At 37.2% G+C, this 21642-nt stretch overlaps 1 protein-coding gene across 1 annotated transcript in view; it reads left to right on the forward strand.

Moving 5' to 3' along the window:
* Positions 1-21642, forward strand: part of MTHFD1L (methylenetetrahydrofolate dehydrogenase (NADP+ dependent) 1 like) — a 218868-nt gene that overhangs the window by 102584 nt on the left and 94642 nt on the right. Inside the window, exon 20 of the mRNA XM_044003413.1 lies at positions 2936-3047. Within this exon, the coding sequence (XP_043859348.1) occupies positions 2936-3047 (112 nt within the window). The remainder of the gene's footprint in view (positions 1-2935; positions 3048-21642) is intronic.

Here is a 21642-nt window from a genome sequence, read left to right on the forward strand (position 1 = left end):
TTTTTTTGGCAGGGCAATGGGGGTCAAGTGACTTGCCCAGGGTCACACAGCCAGTAAGTGTTAAGTGTCTGAGGCTGGATTTGAACTCAGGTACTCCTGAATCCAGGGCTGGTGCTTTATCCACTGCGCCACCTAGCTGCCCCCACCCCATTATCTTTGCTAAGAAAGTTCCAAAAGGGATCACAGAGAATCAGACTGACAAACAACTGAACAACTGTATATATAGAAAATGGCATGACTGACCTAGTGGCCATGCACTTCTAGAATTCTTTTTACAGCTCTGGCAATTGGTGCTGATCTATCACCTGGTCCCTCTTTGTTTATGAGAAGAGTAGTATGACAGGGTTAAGGGTTCAGTCTGTGGCCATAGAATGCTGGGTAAAATCAACTGCCATTACTGAGAATGATTGACCTAACCTGTTGTGGGCCAGAAACCTTTAAGATTGGAAAAGCTGGCAGATATTGGAAACTTTAAACTGCTGTTTCTTTTGCTCCCAAAGGTTTAAAAAGATTTGTCTACATAGGAATGGAATTTAATAGAAGCAAAGATTCATATGTAGAACATTCCAGGCCCAGTAAATTTTACATAAATTTAAATGACTTTATCGATGCGTTATTTTTACATCCCTTGAGGATGTTGGGAGGACAGGAAGGGAATATTGAGTTTAAAGGGCTATGATCCAGTAATACTGATAATCTATATCATTTTCATTCTCAGCAATAATTTTTCTTTTGTTTTCTTTCTTCCGGCTTTTGTTCTGTTGTTTCATCGTTGAAACATGTTCAGCAAAGAACCTATTATGGTTCATGGGAATTTTCCATCTTTCCTTCCCCTGTGGCCCCTACCTCTCTCCTTGTTTTCCCACTGAGTGAATGAAAGGACAGCCTGTGTTTTCACAGATGGAGCTCCTGGTTTCATGTGTTCAGGCCCTGAATAGTGTTGGGTCAACTTTGTCTAGGAAGATTTTGTATAATAAAAACCTGTCATCTATTTGAAGTGTAAGAATACAGTAGTGTAGATGAAATATAAATGCAATTATGATAAAAAGGATGAGCCTAAAAGTATAATAAAGTTAAACTTGGCCCTTTGGGAGAGTTCCTTTCTTTTTCCTTTACTAAGAATTAATAAAATATTTAATGAATTATGCTTTCTCTTGCCTTTGATATCTCAGTAGTGAAGAAATTTCTGGTATATGTAAGAACCCTCTTTTAGTAATAAAACATTCTTGAGGATTTAAATAAAATAAATAATTTCTTAGGAACAATTCCAGTATGAAGTATGTAACCATAGCCTAAAAGAAGCTTTTGAAACACAACTGCCCAGACCCTTCTTAAGAATGTTAATTTCTGGAGGTGTTCTGAAGGTTCCTGCATCATTTGAATTGATAGATTAATTTGTTCTTAAACACATTTTCTTTAAAATTAAACATCCACCTTTCAGGCCAACTAGGGCTCCCCAGACTTCCCCTTTCACGTGTGTATGATCCATCTAGCTTAACAGTGTCAGAAGAATATATTCCAGTACAGTGATTAATCAGACATAGGGAATAAATGTTGCTGTTGTTATGGCTTCTCCTCAACTCCCTTAAACAGTAGAACAAGCCTGAACTGGATAAAATGTAGTTATATAATTTGTTCAAAACAGCAGTATTACTTTAAACTAATTGTATGTTATGCCCATCCCCTCTCAGAGGTGTTGTGTGACCTAATGAGTAAATGATTGCAAACTAGGCATACATTATCAGTGAAAGAAGTAATAATCCTTTCCCAGAAGTGTCCTTTAAATATTCCTAATCATTACATGGTAAGTACTACACACACAAAAAATAAATCATAGAAATGGAAAATCATGGCAATGTTGAATTAAAAGTTAGAAAACCTAGGTTCATGTCCTGGTTCCATTGTTTAGCACCCATACAGAAGTTATCTGAAACAAATACACAATTTGTTACAAGCCCCTTGTGGCTGTGCAAGGCCCTTGTGGCTCATGTGCTCCCCTGTAAGGAAGGGATGGAACTGAATGACTTTTATGGTTCCCTCAAGCTCATTGTCTGTGTTCTTATGATAAATGTATCAATAAGCATTTATATGTTTACCATGGGATGGGTACCTGAATAAGCACTGGGAAACAAAAAGAAAAAAGCAAAAACAATCTTTGTCATCGTGAGAAAGGTTATTTACAAAATTAAATGATCCCACAACCCTTTCAATGATGTCACAGAAGCGGGGTGCCATTTTCTCAGACCTAGGGCCTTGATTCCTCTCACCTTGTTCAAACTAATGAAAAAATGGCTCTTAAAAGAACTTAAGGGTATATTAAGTCATCCCTCTTAGAGGCAACTAGATGGCACAGTGGATAGAATGCAAATTTCTGAGTGAGGAAGACCTCAGTTCAAATTGGGCATCAGACACTTATTAGCTCTGTGGCCCTAGGCAAGTCATTTAACCTCTGCCTCCATTTCCTCAAATGCCCCAGTGAAGATAATAATAATACCAGGGTTGTTATGAAGGTCAAATGAAATAGCAATTGGAAAGCTCTTAGCACAGTACCTGGCACATAGTAGGCCTTTAATAAATGCATGTTTGCTTCCTTCCTCTACTTGGTGTGTCTTCATACCTCAAAAGTAGGCAGACCTCTTCTTGTGTATTTATTTATAAGGTCTTCTAATTGTAGCCCTTATATGCATTCAGTGGTCTTCCACTTGTATTCCAAGGGTGATGTGAAGAAGTCAGGTGCCTTTACTTGTGTAGGAACCCATTTTCAGGTTCCTGATTCCCAGTTGACTGTCCTCAGCTTTTACTGTGGTTTGGACTAGACCTTTTGAGGGTCCCTTCTGGCTCTAAATATAACTTTTGACGTCCCACCATTCTTTATGCCCGAAACTGATGTGCATTCTTGTTTTGTGAATTTTATTTTATTTTTCTAACTCTGTAGGGAACACCTGTGTTTGTCCATGCTGGGCCCTTTGCTAATATTGCTCATGGCAACTCTTCAGTATTGGCTGATAAAATTGCACTGAAATTGGTTGGTGAAGAAGGTTTTGTGGGTAAGTCATTTCTCTTGCCATGTGTATGTATGTGTATGCATGTATGTGTGCGTGTGTGTGTATACACACACTCTGCAACACATGTTGCGGAACATGATAAAAATGAGACAAATTCTCCATGTATAATAAGTGAGGAATAAAATGTTTATCTTAATCTTTGTGAAGATCCTCCGCCTCTCCATTAGAAATCTACACTTTTGGGGCAGCTAGGTGGCACAGTGGATAGAGCACTGGCCTTGGAGTCGGGAGTACCTGAGTTCAAATCGACCTCAGACACTTAACACTTACTAGCTGTGTGACCCTGGGCAAGTCACTTAACCCCAATTGCCTCACTAAAAAAAAACAAAAACAAAAACAAACCCAAACAAACAAAAAGAAATCTACACTTTTTAATACTACTCCTTTACTTACTTACTAGCTGTGTGACCATGGGCAAGGCACTTAATCCTGTTTGTCTTAGTTCCTTATCTGTAAAATTAACTGGAGAAGGAAATAGCAAACCACTCCAGTATCTGAAGAGTCAGACATGACTGAACAACAGTTTAAGGTTTGCAGATCACTTTACAAATATTATTTCATTTTATCCATGACTTGAATTTGAATCTTTATGTTATCAATATCCAAATTTATTACTGACACCCCACCTCCCCTTCCTGAAGTCTCTCAGGGTTTCAGGGGACAAGGAGTGAACACAGTTGGCTATGGTACCTCCTTTCCACTCAAGGCTTCTATTGTCCTCACCCACTTTCCCTGTGTCGTGTCATAGCAAGCCTTTGGGGAAATAAAAAAGTAATTTCCTTTCACCAAGAGACTTCCATAAAAATTAAAACACTTTGTTCTTTGTGTAATTTTTTTTTTTGCAAATGTGAATAAATGATTCCTATTAGCTATATCAAATCAAATGTATTAGTAGCATTTTTCACAGCTACTTTATAATCAACAGGCTACTTTGACCTATGGACCTGTGATTCATTGGCTCACAAGTGAGGAATTTTCCTAGAATAGGTTCATTTTGTCACTTTTTGGTTTTCGTGATACAGAGTTCATTCGTGGTCACGAGGATTGTTTTTTAAGAATCCCTGTTAAAAATAAAATCAGAATCAGAAGACCATCCATGGTTCTGCTTTTCAAAGGCCTGAAATCCACTCATATCATTTCTGTACTGGATCGACTCAATAAAGAACAGATTATGATGTCTAAAAGGATTGCTTTGATCGCTCTATAGTAATCATAAAACTAGGTGTCTGGGCAATGTCAGAGAATGAAAATTGGACATTAAAGTAAAGTGGTAGGGTTGATATTTTAACTCTTCAAACTTTAGAATTTATAGAAAGTAGGCTTTTTTATGCTGACAAGATACTTGATGAAATAGAAATTAATTTTTTTTTTTTTTTTACCTTTCTACCCTCTGATCAGTATTTCCACCCTTTATGGTTCTTCTTCCTACTGTTTGTTGTTGTTGTTGTTTTTGTTGTTGTGTGGTTTTTTTGGGGGGGGATTTGATCGGGGCAATGAGAGTTAAGTGACTTGCCCAGGGTCACATAGCTAGTGTTAAGTGTCGCAGGTCAAATTTGAACTCAGTTCTTCCTGAATCCAGGGCCGGTGCTTTATCCATTGCGCCACCTAGCTGCCCCCTACTGGTTTTTATATAATTTTAAAAATACCTTTTCTGAAGACATTTAGGCTTTTTGTTGTAGTGACAAGCTGGCTTTTAATGCATATTACTGGGGCAGTGTCAAGAAGTACGTGCTGAATTTGCAGAATTATTTTATAATGACATCTGTCCATTCATTGAAACATGAGCATTTGTGCTTTATTTAAACATGACTATTGACATTATTTCAGAGGATGCTTTGAAGATATAACTTAGACTTTTATTCTTATTTAAGAAACTAACTGTGATAGAAATTACTAAAACCTAAAAGAAAGTAAATCCTATTTTTATTATTGGGGCTGTATGAGTCAGAGATGGTAATAATGGAAAGATAAATGAGTTGTATTTTTTTAAATGAAAATTTCAGTTTTACTTTTATTTGTGAAATAACAACTTGAGTGAGGTGTGCATAAATGATATCCTTCTCTGGCAGAATGGGGTCATACTTAAATGAGAAAAGAACAATTTTTATGTGGGTTCTTAGGGCATGCTTCTCTAAATTGCCCCCAAAGGATTTACTTTGGGCTCATCTCTCCCCTTTTATGAGAACATCCAGGCTTCTGTGCGTTGAGGTTACATTTTTAGGAGATCTAGTTGTCTGCCCTTCCAGAAAAACCTAAGATGATTCAACTTTCCCTCTTTTCATGCTACTGTGTCAAGATGAAACTCTTATCGCAATGCAAATGCATAGATCTAAGCTCTTCCACAGAACCTAAGTGACAAAGACTTTTATACTGCCTTTGTGGGTGGCATTTGGGTTCCTGCTGAAACTGATTTTTGATGTGGGAAGTAGTCCAACCTAATCGGGGTCATGATGGAGCTACAATTTGGAAACACATCTTGAGTCCTAGGAAAGCTGGTCATTTAAGTATTTGGAACAATTCAAAATAGTTCATGAATGCCATTGTGATGGTGTTTTGTTGGTGACCATAAAACCTTAGGAGATGGTGGTGTTTTGCCAAAAAAGTATACTGACAGTAGCAAGGAGAGGCTTGTCTCTATTGTTAGTTTTGCTGACATACACTCAGGCCCTTAGTACTACGTGACACATTGATGATACGCATCGGCGAAGAACATTGTGTCTTGTCTGCATTAATTATTCCAGGATAATGGAATCAATACTCCATTTAGGCCGACAGTAGGCAGAAAACTTCTTAATTAATTAGACAGATTTCTCAGACTGAAATAAAAGTTTTCATAGGCATTATTTTAAAGTGCTGTGGTCACCCCAAGAACTCTCTGTTTCTCTACCCAGTCAGCAGTCCACATGATAAGGTAATTTTATGTTGATCTGTTTATTGCTACAGAGCATATATCTTTGGCGTCAAATCCCAATCATACTTTATAAAAAGGCTGACTTGAGTTTTTAGTAGTTCCTTCTGCACTGACTCTCATGCTTGTCTCTCTTGGGCTTTCTAAACCTATGGACTTGAAACCTGTGCCTTTTTCTTTGAACTTCTGAAACATTTTCCCTTTTAACATTTCTCAAGTTTTTTGCTTCATGCTACTTTAATTTTGCAAATGAAACACTCGTATTGTGCACCCAGGGGTGTCCTTTCTCTCTCCTGTCTTCTCCAGATGCTCTCCAGCTGATAGATCTTATTTTGGGTCATTTTACAAGCTAATCAAGGCCATTTGGCTTTGCCCCCAGTTTAAAATGATCTCATGAGAGGTTTTGACAGCATTTAGCATGTCATCTGAGTCTTATTATTGCTGTTGTCATAAAAAAAAAAGTCCCCATTCAGTGTCTAATGACATGAGCCACAGGGCACCTTGCCAGACAGAGGGCATAGTAATGATCCCTACATACATACACATGTATAAGTTCAGAGTGGAAGCAAAAAACTAGTATTTAATAAGATTAAGAAATTATTGACTAGTGGTAAATATATTTTAGGGATTTGAGTTAGAGTAGGCATCAGCAAGGGGGATCATGGGAGTTGGAAGACCATATCAAGCATAATTGGAGGATCACTTTAGATTGATCTTGTCTAAGCTCACCTACCATGGTGCAGTGGAAGTATTTGTAGACTGAAGATCTGAATTTAAATCTTAGTTCTACCATTTTACTTCAATAGCTAAACAAATTGTTGTGGTTTTTTTTTAATGCCTATTTATATATATGCAAGGCAACAGGCTAGACCCTAAGGAAACAAAAACAGTGAAAGAAACTATGCCTGCCCAGAAGGAGTTTACATTCTTCGGAAAAGATACTACATATACAAGAGTAGAGAAGTGCAAAGTATATACTATGTAACTTCAAGAGGTTTTCCTTTTGGTGAGGACTAATAAATGAAGGCAGTCAGGAAAGGCTTTGTGTAGGAAGTGACATGGTCCCCATGGCTTGGAAGCCCCTCGGATTCTTCGAGGCAAAGGTAAGGAGGGGGAGCCTACTCCAGAAACAGGCAGTAACTATTTGATGTTGGGCGAGTCACTTAAACTTTCTGTATTTCAGTTTTCTCATCGGTTAAAAAAAAATAAAGGGATTGGACTAGAACGTTTTTTTAAAACTCCTTTCCAATTCTGAAGCTCTAAGACTATAATCTGTGATTTCAGTGCTTTTTGTTTTCAGTATATGTTATATACATTTCCTATCTACAATAGGCTTCTTTTGCCCATTTGATTGTAACCTTACTAATATAGAACCTGAGAAATGTATGATGAGTTCTGTTTAAATGTACTGTAATTATCAGTAATTATTTATTACTATAGTAAACATCTTATAAATATTAAGTAGGGTATTATAAAGTATAAACTTATTAACAATTAATATTGAAAAAAGCCGACCTTTAAGATTTCAAAAACACTTGACAGGGCAGCTAGGTGGCACAGTGGATAAAGCACCAGCCCTGGATTCAGGAGGACCTGAGTTTAAATCCAGCCTCACTGGCTGTGTGACCCTGGACAAGTCACTTAACCCTCATTGCCCCGCCCCAAAAAACCAAACCCCACTTGACATACATAATTTGATTTTACTTTCACAAATGCCCTCTGAGGTAGATATAGAAACTGAGAACCCAAGAGGTTAATTTATTTGCTGTGCTCACAGAACTAACAAGTATGAAAAAGCATGATATGAACCCAAATCTCTCCTGATTCTAAGACCAGGGTTCTTTCTGTCCTCTTCATCCACTAATTGTCAGGGGGTTTTCTTCCTTCTAAAGTGAAGTTTTATTTCCATGCTAATAATTCTCTCTCTAATAAAATGTGAACTTGTAAGTGCTATTACAAGGACTCTCGTTTTCTCTCATTTCTCTGCTTGGATTCTGGGCTACTTAATTATGCTTTCCTGAATTTTTTTATTACTACTTCTAGTCTCACTGTCTCTTCTCCATTACTGTTTTTTAATCCCTATGAAATATTTAATATTATATAAAAATGTTTCTTTAGTGTGAGGAAATCAGACCAAAGTCAACATTCCTATTGTTTTATCCACCCTGAAAAGACTAGTGTAAAATAATCATCTAGCTATCTCCCCTGTATTTCACCCAACCCTCACTTCTTTCTCCTTTTTCCAGGATTTTTTAAAATGCAGAGCTCTGCCTGGACCTCATTTTCGTTCTACAGTAATTCCAAATTGCTTCCTTGGTAATTTTATTAGTAATTAAATCAGGATAGTACATGATAGGGTATTGAAAGAGCCTGGATGAAGGTCATATGTGCCATTCAGGAAATAAAACACCTAATGTTAGTAATGATTTTTTTTTCAGCCTGCACACAGGGAAACACAATGAAAGGATTTGCTTTTCTCTACCAGACCTGATTTCTTCAGAGGTGCTTATACTCACCTTTGAAATTTATCACCTTTATAAGCCTGTTCTCATTTTCTCTCAGTCTGCTTCTCAGTTCAACCTTCTTTTCAATTTCTCTGCATGCTATTTTATAAAATAGCCTCTCTTTTCTCATCTATCACTTCAGGGTTCTCTCTTTTGAGATCAACAGTTCAGAAAATTGTCATCTTTATTGTAACTGTACAGTGCCTTGCTCATAGTAGGTGCCTAATAAAAGTTTAATGAATTGAATTCAGTGAAGCTTTTTAAAGATGGTAATATCTTACAAGAGTTCTGCATTTTTTCAATTTTTTTTCTCACTTAAATCCTTATAATAACCTCATGAGGTAGAGAAGATAGACAGCATCACATTCGTTTTACAGAAAAAGAGACTGAAGCTCATAGAAATTGAGTGATGGAGTATCATAAGAGCAGAGATTCAGAGATGGAAGGGGGCTCAGAGGCATCTAGTGCAAACCCCCTCAGCCTGCAGGTCCTGTACTTTTCTCTGAGTTCCCATGGTGAGTAAGTAATGAAGCGGGGGGGGGGGGGGGGGGGCAGCTAGGTGGCACAGTGGATAAAGCACCAGCCCTGGATTCAGGAGTACCTGAGTTCAAATCTAGCCTCGGACACTTGACACTTACTAGCTGTGTGACCCTGGGCAAGCCACTTAACCCTCATTGCCAGCAAAAAGTAAAAAAATAAAATAAAATAAAGTAATGAAGCCAGAGACTAGAACAAGGTGTTCTGGGTCTAGTCCACTGTTTGCCCTATGGATTCTGCTTTCATGATAGATGTCCAGGTCCCAGCTCCAAGGAAGTGACAGGGGAACCTTAAATTAAAAGAGAATTTTGCTGCAGGATGCCTGAATTGACATAACTTAATGGGTGAAGAGACTCCCTTCACTTGTTTTGTCTCAAGGATCAACAAGCAGTGGCACTGATTTGGATAATTCTCTGCAGGTTTACAACACTGGGATCAAGATAAGTATTAGATAATACTTGTGTATTGAAGGTAGATACAGAATTTGAGACCTGAAAGGGACCTTCGAGCCCTACCCAAAAGGAACGCCCACTAACACATACCAAAGGAGTGGTCTTCCAGCCCCGCTGGAAGACATTGAAGAATGGAGAAACAGGGGGGGCAGCTAGGTGGCACAGTGGATAAAGCGCTGGCCCTGGATTCAGGAGGACCTCAGTTCAAATCTGGCCTCAGCCACTTGACACTTACTAGCTATGTGGCCCTGGGCAAGTCACTTAACCCCCATTGTCCTGAAAAAAAAAGAAGGGAGAAACCCATCACCTCTGGAGGTGGCCTGTTTCACTTTTGGCTATTCCCCCACCATTAGGAGGTTTTCCTGACTTCAAGCCTAAATTGGCCTCATTAAAGCTTCCACTTCTTGTTCTTTGTCCCCCACCCCCCAATCAGTCAGAACAAATGAAGTTCCCTTCCCCACATGCTAAATCTTCAGATACTTAAAGATGACCATCAGGTATCTTTCTTGATCTGTCTTCCTTCATAAGACTTGGCCTGAATACCCTTTACAATCCAGGCTGCCTGCTCTGTACATTTTACAGTATATCAGTATTCTTAAAGCAGAGTGCCCAGAACTGAACACAGTCCTTCAGATAAGTTCTGATCTTGTACAGTGGGACTAACAGATCCCCTTTCCTGTAAGCTTTCCCTTTCTTTCTTTCTTTTTTTTTTTTCGTGAGGCAATTGGGGTTAAGTGACTTGCCCAGGGTCACACAGCTAGTAAGTATTAAGTGTCTGAGGCCAGATTTGAGCTCAGGTCCTCCTGACTCTAGGACTGGTGCTCTATCCACTGCAACACCTAGCTGCCCCAGGCTTTTCCTTTCTTAATGCTACCCCAAATTGCATTAGATTTTTTATTCCACCTGCCTTTCCTCCCAAAGAGTAGTCTCTAAGTGGATATCAGAACATTTGGGGTTTTTTCATTCTCATTTAGGTCCTGTCTTATGATCTCATGGGTATAGGGAGGTTATAGTGTAGAACATCCCCCAACCCCCCCACTCCCTCCACCAGTGTAGATTGACTACAAGAACAGTTGCCTGGCATACAGTTTCATTGATATTATTGGTCAGATTTTATAAATTAAGATTTACATTGAAATCAGGAGGTATTTAAGAATGATTGTTACACTTCTGAAAATTCATATAGGCACATTTCATTTTTGTCCAGTGAGCCTATGTTCTGTTTGTTTTGTTTTGTTTTTGGTGAAGCAATTGGGATTAAGTGACTTGCCCAGGGTCACACAGCTAGTAAGTATTAAGTGTCTGAGGCCAGATTTGAGCTCAGGTCCTCCTGACTCTAGGACTGGTGCTCTATCCACTGCAACACCTAGCTGCCCCAGGCTTTTCCTTTCTTAATGCTACCCCAAATTGCATTAGATTTTTTATTCCACCTGCCTTTCCTCCCAAAGAGTGGTCTCTAAGTGGATATCAGAACATTTGGGGTTTTTTCATTCTCATTTAGGTCCTGTCTTATGATCTCATGGGTATAGGGAGGTTATAGTGTAGAACATCCCCCAACCCCCCCACTCCCTCCACCAGTGTAGATTGACTACAAGAACAGTTGCCTGGCATACAGTTTCATTGATATTATTGGTCAGATTTTATAAATTAAGATTTACATTGAAAGCAGGAGGTATTTAAGAATGATTGTTACACTTCTGAAAATTCATATAGGCACATTTCATTTTTGTCCAGTGAGCCTATGTTCTGTTTGTTTTGTTTTGTTTTTGGTGAAGCAATTGGGGTTAAGTGACTTGCCCAGGGTCTCACAGCTAGTAAGTGTCAAGTGTCTGAGGCCAGCTTTGAACTCAGGACCTCCTGAATCCAGGGCTAGTGCTCTATCCACTGCGCCACCTAGCTGCCCCATTATGTTCTGTTTGGCAGGTGTTTGCAGACCTAGTGTCATTGTGAACATCTTCCTTTGGCATCCATCCATCCATCATTAACCCATTGAAGTCAAGTTAAAATTCTGGCCACTTGTCATGAAAAATTGGTTTACTAATCAGATTCCATTCTATTGAAATAGATTGAATTAGCTATTTATCATGTTTCCTAATGTTCAAGCCATTATGCTATTGACCCAGGAGTTTTCATGTTTTATAACATGCTCTTCAATTCTTGTTCTAAAACCATGGAGCCTTTTTGCTATAAAGTGTCCTAAAAGTCTGAAGGGTTTTTTTTGTTTTGTTTTGTTTTGTTTTTTGGTGAGGCAATTGGGATTAAGTGACTTGCCTAGGGTCACACAGCTAGTAAGTGATAAGTGTCGGAGGCCGGATTTGAACTCAGGTCCTCCTGAATCCAGGGCTGGTGCTCTATCCACTGTGCCACCTAGCTGCTCCAAGTCTGAAGTTTTAAAAACTGCACTTGTATTTTGGGGTCAACCTGTATACAGTAGATCTTGGTGTACTGGGTTAGTTAGTGCATTTGACAAGAAAATAGAGATCCAGTCCCACTTACTGTGGTTACAGTATGAGGTTAATGGAAGGTGTTTTGTACATTAAGAGCCTTTATTATTCAAGTAAAATTTGGTAAAGTTCCTGATTTGACCTTAATTTAACAAAAAAATTAAAAATAAAAAAAATAAAAAAGGAAAAGCAGTCACTATAACTTGCTGAATTGTCTTTAGGAGAAAATGACAGTATCTGTCATCCTCCTTGCCTTCCTTTAAACTCCCAACTGAAATCCTACCTTTTACAAGAAGGGAACTCGACCCTTCTTAATTCCAGGGTTTTCCCTCTGTTAATCATTTCCTATTTTTCCTGTATCTGCCTTGCATTGTATGTATTTGTTTTCATGTTGTCTCCCCAGTTAGACTGTAAGAGCCTTGAGAGCAGAAACTGTTTCTGCCTTTTTGTATTCGCAGCACTTAGCACAGTGCCTAGCCCTCACTACTGCTGCTGTTCAGTTACTTCCAATTCTAGGTGACCGTATACATACTGTCCATTGGGTTTTCCTGGCAAAGATATTGAAGTGGTTTGTCATTAACATAGTAGGTGCTTAATAAATATTTATTGATTGATAGAATGGTTCTTTGTAAGTCTCCTTTCCACATGAGGTTTAGCCCCTATGAAAAAACACCTTTTAGATTCTACATTAGTGATGACACTGTAAGAACTTAAATATTATAAGATGCTAAAATGTGTTGTAGTGTGAGCAAGAAAATTGAAAATTTTACCCAAAGTATATGATGTTGATGATTGGCCCCAATGTAAATAATCTATTATGTGTTTTGTCCCTTACATGAGGACTTTCATATCACAGTTATAGAAACTTAAGATTTATATTAAGTATAAAATCCTCAACCAGAAATAGGTTGTTTTAAGTTGTATGACTATGAATTGGAGCTCTTATCAGGGTAAATATATTGAAGTGTCTGTTAAGTTATTCAACTAGTATAAAGGGTATTTGATTTTAAAGGCTTAAATGTTCATGGATCATAATAAAATGGTATCTAACATAGGCTTGTAAACCGGTCCACAAATTTGTAAGGGTTTGGCATGCACTCAATGACTAATCTCCCCTAGACTTTTTTCTGGTCTTAAAAAAACTCTGAAACTCCTCCCCTATCCCTATTCCTAGTAGTCTGTCTTTCCCAAATAAGGAACTACATACAGCTTTGTGTTTTAGTTAGGATTTCTTTTGGCTCCAACAGAATGGATGATATGTGTGTTGAATTCAGGGGTCCATATGTTTTTACTTTTTTCTTTAATGGCATGGCAAAGATTCTACTCATTGTTCCTCTTGAAGTTTATTTAGATCTCTTAGTTCCCAGTATACTGTCTTCCAATCTTCAGAGAGAAGTGCAAGTGACCACAATAGTACCATAACATATAGTCCTCAACAAACTTCTGCATTTTGTTTTTCCCCATGAATTTTAATCCCCCCAAAAGAGCTCTTTTTATAAGCACAATGAAAAACATCTCCATTACAAGTCTATCCTAGACTTGGTAGCTGCTGTAATGCCTGTTTTCCAGCCACTGGCCTGCTCTCTCCATAGACAGGGCCCAGAAGATTACAACTGGACAAGGCTTAAGTTGTAATCCCTTTTGTGATAATACTGAAATCTGTGGAAAATTGAGATTATTTCACTCAGAGTCCTCAAACACAATAACTAATGTTCCTTACTTTAGGCTCATTCTATAGATTTAAGTCAGCAAAGGTGATACAGTGGATAGAGTGCTGGGCTTAGAATCAGGAAGATTTTATCTTCTTGAGTTCAAATCTGTCCTCAGACATTTACTAGCTATGTGATTCAGGGCAGGTCACTTAAACCCTGTTTGCCTCAGTTCCTCATCTCTAAAATGATCTGGAGAAGGAAAATGGCAAACCACTCCAATATCTTTGCCAAGTAAATTCCAAATGGGGTCACGAAGAGTTAGACACAATTGAAAAACAACCCAACAGCAAATAGATTTAGAGTTAGAAGGGACTTGTATACAAAAAAAAAATGTGCTTTCCTTTATGCAAGAGAAATATTTCTGAAAAATTAGACAAAAATTTCTTAAAGCCAATCCTATTTCAAACACACTAGCTCCCCATTTAAAAGAACACCATAAATAATTCTTTAAAACTCCAAGAAAACTGCTAAAAAGCCTTTATTAAGTACTTATTTTGTTCCAGCCCTGGGAATTCAAAAACAAAAAAACCAAAAAAACCTTTCTTCAAGTAGCTAATGTAGAAATGAATGGGGTGGAGGTAACTATATCTCTAAAATATGTGCCAAGCCAATAAAAACTAATTTGAAGTAAATAGGCGGTGGCACTTGAGCTGAGTCTTTAAAAGAGCTAGAAACTTCAAAAAGAGGTATAGCTTAGGTGAATTGATCATTGAAACTTGTTGAGGGACAGAGAGAGGAAAGGAAATCTATACAAAATAGATAATAGATAATACAACTATTTTCCTTTGTAAACAAAACATGAAAAATAATTTTACCTTTTCTTATTAGGAGACTGTGAGTTCAGATCTTAAAACTGACAGATGCCCTTTGTCTGATCTTGAGCAAATTACTTAGCTCTGGTTCTCAGTTTCCACATCTGTAAAATTTAGAGTGTTGGACGAGATGACACCCAAGGTCTCTTCTAATGCTAAATCTATAGTATGGTCCTATAATCATGAAGATCAGTTACTTTGTTATTTAATAATACAGAGAGACATTTTGCCAGCCCCCCCAATATTAATGTTTGAGATAACATAAAATTGTTTCATATTATTCTGCTTTGTGAGTTCTCTTCTCTGCTTTTTGTGGTTTCATTTTTCTTCCCATTATGAGCTATCATTTCTTGCTATTGTAAGTTTCTCTGCCCAAATTTGTTGCTTCTGTTTTGCTGCTGGCCAAGAAACCAGATAACCAAGTTTGTCAGAATTGTGTAAAGAGTAAATAGGTCTTGTGTAAGAGCCTGAGGGATTCTCCCATGAGTGAAGTACATAAGCTTTATATTTAGTCCATGGACTTAGTGACATATTAGATTTTCAGTTAACTGATTTGGGTATGTGAAAGTGAAGATGATAATGACCTATTCTACTGGGAATTTGAGAGAATGCTTTTAAAATAAAAATGCTGTTTAAGGCTCATAGTGTTAATGGCAACTGTATTTAGTCAAATACCTTTCTTTTACTTCAGTGCCATCATTGTCACTGAACAAGTTTTTAAGTATCCTTAAAAATATAGAAAAATTTAAAAACTACTTTTGAGAAATTTCAACGTTTCATTTTTTTAAAAAGAACTATTAAAATACAATCTTGTGTATTTCTGCTCTCTGCTTCTTGTATCTAAAATAATCTTCTTAATGATTTCTATAAAAACTTCACTCTGGAGCCAACCAGTTGAACTTTTGGATAGTTAATATTTTAGGGTGATTTCCCTTATATGAAACTAAAACCTTCCTCTCGGTAACTTCTATATCTATTGCCCCTAGTTCTGCCTTTTTGATGAGAGCAACAAAATCCAATCCTTTTTAAAAAAATAAGATAGTCTTTGAAATACTTAGTTTTCTACAAATAGTCCCTAAAAGTTTCTATGTATCATGCTAAGTTCTATATATCATGTCCCCAGTTCCTCTAGCCATTCTGCATATGGTATAATCTCCAGGATGCCCACCATCATCATCAGCTTCCTCAGTTCACATTCTTCCCCCTTGCCAATAGCAGTATACTGCTAACACTAATAATGGGACAGAATTCTATAGTTGTGGTCTAATCCAAATACAATACATCAAGACTTATCTCCTGCATTCTGGACTCTCATTCTATTCATGTAGTCTGACTGCCTTGTCATTAAGGTTGTAACCCCCAGGCCTTCACACCAATTGGTCACTAGAGATACTTTCCCCATCCTGTCTCTTGAAGTTGATTTTCTTGGATGCAAATGTACAACTTTACATTTATCCTTTAAAGATACTATAGCATTAAATTTGGCCCATCATCTCTCATGTAAGTTGTTAGCAAACCCATCTCACTTCATATCATCCATAAATTTGATAAGCTTGCCATCTAGACATTCTTCCTTCTGGTGTTGATTAATACATTGAATAGAATAAGGTTAAGAACAGGTCCTTGATTGACATAATCATTCATGATCATTGTTAGAACAAGTTAAAACTTGAGATTTAAATCCACAAACTTATGTAACTTTCAGTCTTCACTACCCAATTATCTTTTTATTCATATTTCATTATTGTTACTCCCCTCTTCTTTGGTTATACAATTACGAATTTAGATATTACCCCAAATTCTAAATATTTTGGTTGGCCTTATATTAAAGGAAAATTTTTTTAAATTGTATTGCTTTTTCAGATTTTTCAATGAGCAGTGTCAGAATAATAATTTGTTGTCCTTAAAGTTCTTAATATGATGTTACAGTTGAAAGAGACCTTAGAGATTATCCAAGTCATTAATTTTACATTTATGGATACTTAGGCTATTATTAACAAAAGAATGGGAATATACAATGTCTCGGGGGCAGCTAGGTGGCGCAGTAAATAAAGTACCAGCCCTGGATTCAGGAGGGCCTGAGTTGAAATCAGGTCTCAGACACTTGACACTTATTAGCTGTGTGACCCTGGGCAAGTCACTTAACCCCCATTGTCCTGAAAAACGAAACAAAATATACAGTGTCTTTATGACATCTATGATTGATTAGAAACACTGTCTGCGAGGTTTATTCAGAAGTATGATACATAGGATTCTTAGCACTTCCAAGAACCAAACAGCCCCATTCCCTCATGCCTCCCAGCAAAAAATGCTACTGTGTCTCCTCTAACCCCCAAATATAAATTATGTTTAAAAGACGTATAACCTCTAATGGACAGGCAAACTTGAAAAGACATGATTAATATTTTGAATGAGTCATGTTACCAATGAACCACAGTCATAAGATAGATGTTTCTTCTGTAGTGATGTCCTGAGCCATCCCTCATGCTTCTCATGCCCTTGTTCCCAATGACAGGTTTGGCCACAATAGGTTATATAAGAATTTGGTGCAGTACATGGCTATGGAAGAGATTTTCTCTGTTCAGACTGAGCTGAGGGGACTGAATAACAACAACAACAATGATAATATTTCTTAATTGAATAGTAATATGTTTCTTAGTACTTTTATTTTGTCTTCTGTCCACTTCAATATATGTGAGCATAGGTATTCACAGTATCATAGGCTAACCTTCATTGTCCTAAAAGAACATACTACTATAAAGTTTAACAAGAAAAAAATCAAAATTCCTACATTTTACAGATGCGCAAACTGAGACCATTATTCAAGGCCTTTCCTCAAACAAACCATTCTTTGTTGCATACTAGTGTTGCTTTTTTTTTTCCGTTTAAAGCTGGGCTCTGCTAAGGAGAATGTTGGATGCATTGTCAAATGCAGTCACTGCATCAGTTATTTTTGCTTAGCTGTGGGGTTTTTTGGTGGTTGTTGCAAGGGAGAGCTCGGTGCCCTGAAGGAGTTTGGGGAGATGGGAGGGAAGGAAGAGGAGTGTATCATAAATGATTGGTATAAAAGCAAAAAGCATTCATTAACATTTAAAAATATTTTTAAACATTTTTGTTTGCTTCATAAAACTAATATTTTGTTAAAGTTAGATACATTTATTTTAATGTTTAAATTTTAATATATTTTAATAATTTGCTTTAATATTTATATTAATAATTCATTTCAATATTTATTTTAATATATTAAAACTATGAAGAGTTGCAAAAAGTATTTTCATTTCATCATTGCTTTGTACCCACCAATGAAATTTAAAGTGAAGTGTAATTGCTTGAGATATTTTAAATGAAAATCTTCTGCATTCCTAGAAATAACTCTCTACTAGCATATATCTATATAAGTTTTGCTACAAAGCTCTAAAGGTTTCCCCTTCTGGTGACATGTTATAGTTTGAACAATAGACAGTCTTCATCTACTTGGTTTTTCTTGTTTGGGTGGTGGCTAGGCCAGCCTCTCGACTAGTTCTGGATATCTTCTAGGAAGCTTCTGCAATGGTCCAAAGATAAGGTGCTTAATTAGGTTAGGCCTTCACTATGCAGTTCTTAGACTTGTTGGTGTATTACCTCAGTAATTTCTTACCTGCCTCCAAAACACTCCAATAAGATTACTGAGCAAAAGTAAAAGAGCTTGCAAGAAAAAAGCATGAGTCATTGATGTCTATTTTAGGTCTCTTTCACAGAATGACCCTGTGGAAATGCCCAAAGGTTACTCTTGTGTTTCCTGTGCTATAGAGCAGACTGCTTGAAATGCATTTCAGGATATTTCTTTTTTTTTTTTTCCCCTTGCAGAGCTCTGTGGTGTGTAGACAGATGGAGGATCACACAGTTACAGAGCAGGAAGGAGCCTCAGTACAACCTTCTTATCTAACAGATAAATTGTGTGAATCATCAAAGGTCACACAGCTTCTTAGTGGCAATTTAGAACTAGGCCACTAACCCTTTGTTTCTTTTCATTTATTTGTTTTGTTTTTGGTTTATGGAATAAAAACAAGTATTTCCATAACAGCATAATAAAAAAGATGATTGCACATGAAACTGCAAATATACTATGTACAACTCGCTATTCATTTTAAATATACAACAAAGTGATGATGTAATTTGGGTATTTATAATAGTCAGAATAACTTATTCACTCAAAGTTGTCCTTAAAACAACATTGCTGGGGCAGCTAGATGGCGCAGTGGATAGAGCACCATACCTGGATTCAGGAGTACCTGAGTTCAAATCCGGCCTCAGACACTTAACACTTACTAGCTGTGTGACCCTGGGCAAGTCACTTAACCCCAATTGCCTTACTAAAAAAGCAAAAAACAAAAAACAAAACAACATTGCTGTTATTATATACAGTGTTTTCTTGGTTCTGTTCATTTCACTCTTCATTATTTCCTGTAAATCTTTGCATATTTTTCTAAGATCATTGAACTCATCATTTCTTGTAGGACAGTACTATTCCATCACAACCATAGTACAACTTGTTCAGCCATTCCCAGTTGATGACTAACTCTTGACCCCATTGCCCAGTGTTTTCCCACATGTGCAGTGTTGCTTTTCATAGACCATGTTGCCTCTCTCTTTGAAAGGAGGTTCACACTGCACTTAGAGGAATGATAAGCATGATATTTACATGGGATACTCACTAAATTACTACATAATATTAGACCGATGATTAGTTTTAGAAATTCATCAAGAAATAAAGGAAATTACCAGATTGTTCTGAGAGCTTTAGTACCTGAGGCATCTCTTCATCTTCTCTGTTGGTTTCCTCCCCCTTTTACTGAGTGGGTTGTGGGGGTTCGTTGAATACCATAAGGCCATCTCTTTTTCTACCTTATTTCCCTCCTCTTGGAAATATCCAAAACCGTGTTCTATGTTGCCTTATTTGGTCACATATTCTGGAGTTTTACAGCCTTTCAGTCTAAATTAAATTCCTGTCTAATTCCTACAGTGTACCATCACATTTGGTTTAGGGCTCTTCTGGCTGAATGACTTTAACAACTTTTTTTTAGTGTTCATTTATTTCTTTATTCGAGACCATTTTGATTATTTATTTATTTGTGGAGTTCTTTTCTTTTTAAATTTTGAGTTCTAAATTCTCTCCCTCCCTTCTATCTCCTCCCTTACCCACCAAGAAAGCAAGCAATATATCAATTATACATGTGGGGTCGTGCAAAACATTGTCATATTAGCCTTATTTCCAAAGAAAGTGAAGAAAGGGAGAAAATTATACTTCAGTCTGCACTCAGAGACTTCAATAACTTTCTGAGAAGGTCTGTTTATGGTTGCAAAAATAATGATAGTTCACATTTATATGGCATCTTTAGATTACAGTGCACTTTTCTCGTGGCAACCCCATGTGCGAAGTACTACAATGAATGTGGCTATTTTACAGATGAAGAAACTGAGGCTCCAGTTTCTAAAAGGGACTTTCCTCTGGTCACAGAGTATCAAAGTCAGGATTTGAAAGGGAGTTCACATTACCACCTTATATTTGAAGTTTTTCCTGATTCTCCTCAAAACACCCCCCTCCTACCCCCAGCAATTAGTGCCTTTCCCCTCAAAATCATTTTATATTTATTTTATATCTAGTTATAGTGTCCATGCTGTCTCCTTCAATGGATTGTAATATCTTTGATGGTAGGGACTGCTTTCATGTTTTTTTTTATATCCACAATACCTAACACATAGTAAATGCTTAATAAATGCTTGTTGATTAACTGATTGAAGTGTCTAGGTAGTTTTTCTACAATACTTTGCCCTAAAGAATTTTGTAACTGTCTTACATAGGATGTTACTTCTTCCCCTCTCCCCCGAGTTTTAGGCTTTCCCTTTGGTGCTATATTGAAATTTGGTAAATGAGAAAGGTATACATTTCATTCTCCAATTCATTTGAGGTCAAGTCTCTACAGCTTTACTGGAGAATAAAAGTCCTTAGATATTTAGATCCATTTGTCACCATTATTCTGTGTCATTATACACTGAAGAGAACAAGTCCTAGGAGGTGTGTTGGAGCCAGCTCTGAGAGCCCATCGTTAAATTTTATTTTCAGTATGATCGTATTTTATACTTAAGAAATGAGCAGTACCAATCAGGTCTTGATATAATGTTTTATTGATCATCTAGACGTGAGAAATTGTTAAGGGTGCATATTATATTTAAAAGTGTGTGCATACATTCTCTCCCTCTCTCCTTGTTAAACTTTTACTATCACACCCCTGGGCTTATGCCATGTGAGTATTGAAATCTTCAAGCCTCAGCTAAAATTTGGTTCACTGTCAAAACTTTGCTTGGGTACTGAGAACATTAATAGTATGATATAAATAATAATTTTGTCTGCAGTAGGATCAATAGTATCTGGAAAACTAGTGAATGAATTTGTAACAGTTGTATTTTATGAAAGAAGTTGAGTGTTGTTTACATTTTCATTTTATTATCATTTTCCAGAATTAAATTGTTCACTGAAACTTTTCAGCATTTTTTAAAATGAAATTATTAGTGTTGGAAGGTCTTCCTTGCTAGTATTATGGCACAAAATTATTTGGTTTTAATGTAGGGCATTTTTATACTCTGTGAATTTTAACTCCTTTTGGGGGAACATGGTACACACATACAGCAGAGAAATAGTCATTTCCCTGCCTGCCCTCCCAGCCCCATCTTCTTTGGGAAGAAAGGCAGAACAATGAACTGTTAGTCATTCTGTGAATTACTCCAGTTGTCCTGTAAGATAATTTGGAATTATGCCAGAAAAGCCACTAATCTCTTTATACATGCCCTTTAACCTAGTGATCCCATTGCTAGGAATATATACCCCCGAGTTCAAAGAGAGTCAAACAGGTCCCAAACATACTAAAATACTTAAAGCAAGAGCTTTCCGTGACAGCTGAAGAGAGAATGGGGACCCGTTGATTGGGGAAATAGCTGGAGAAATCATAGCATATGAATATAATGGTGTACTGCTGTTGCATAAGATGCTAAAAAGGGAGAGCTCAGTAAGACATGGGAGAGCTTGAATGACCTTAAACAATCAAGTAAGCAAAACCAGGAGAACAATGTACACTGTCACTATGATAATGTAAACAAAAAGTTCTCCATAGCTAGCCTGACCCAGACCCACCACATTGCTCAGTGGCTGAACTTGTGTGTAGCTCCTCCCT

This window comes from Dromiciops gliroides, chromosome 4 (assembly GCF_019393635.1).
Source record: "Dromiciops gliroides isolate mDroGli1 chromosome 4, mDroGli1.pri, whole genome shotgun sequence".
Taxonomy (NCBI): domain Eukaryota; kingdom Metazoa; phylum Chordata; class Mammalia; order Microbiotheria; family Microbiotheriidae; genus Dromiciops; species Dromiciops gliroides.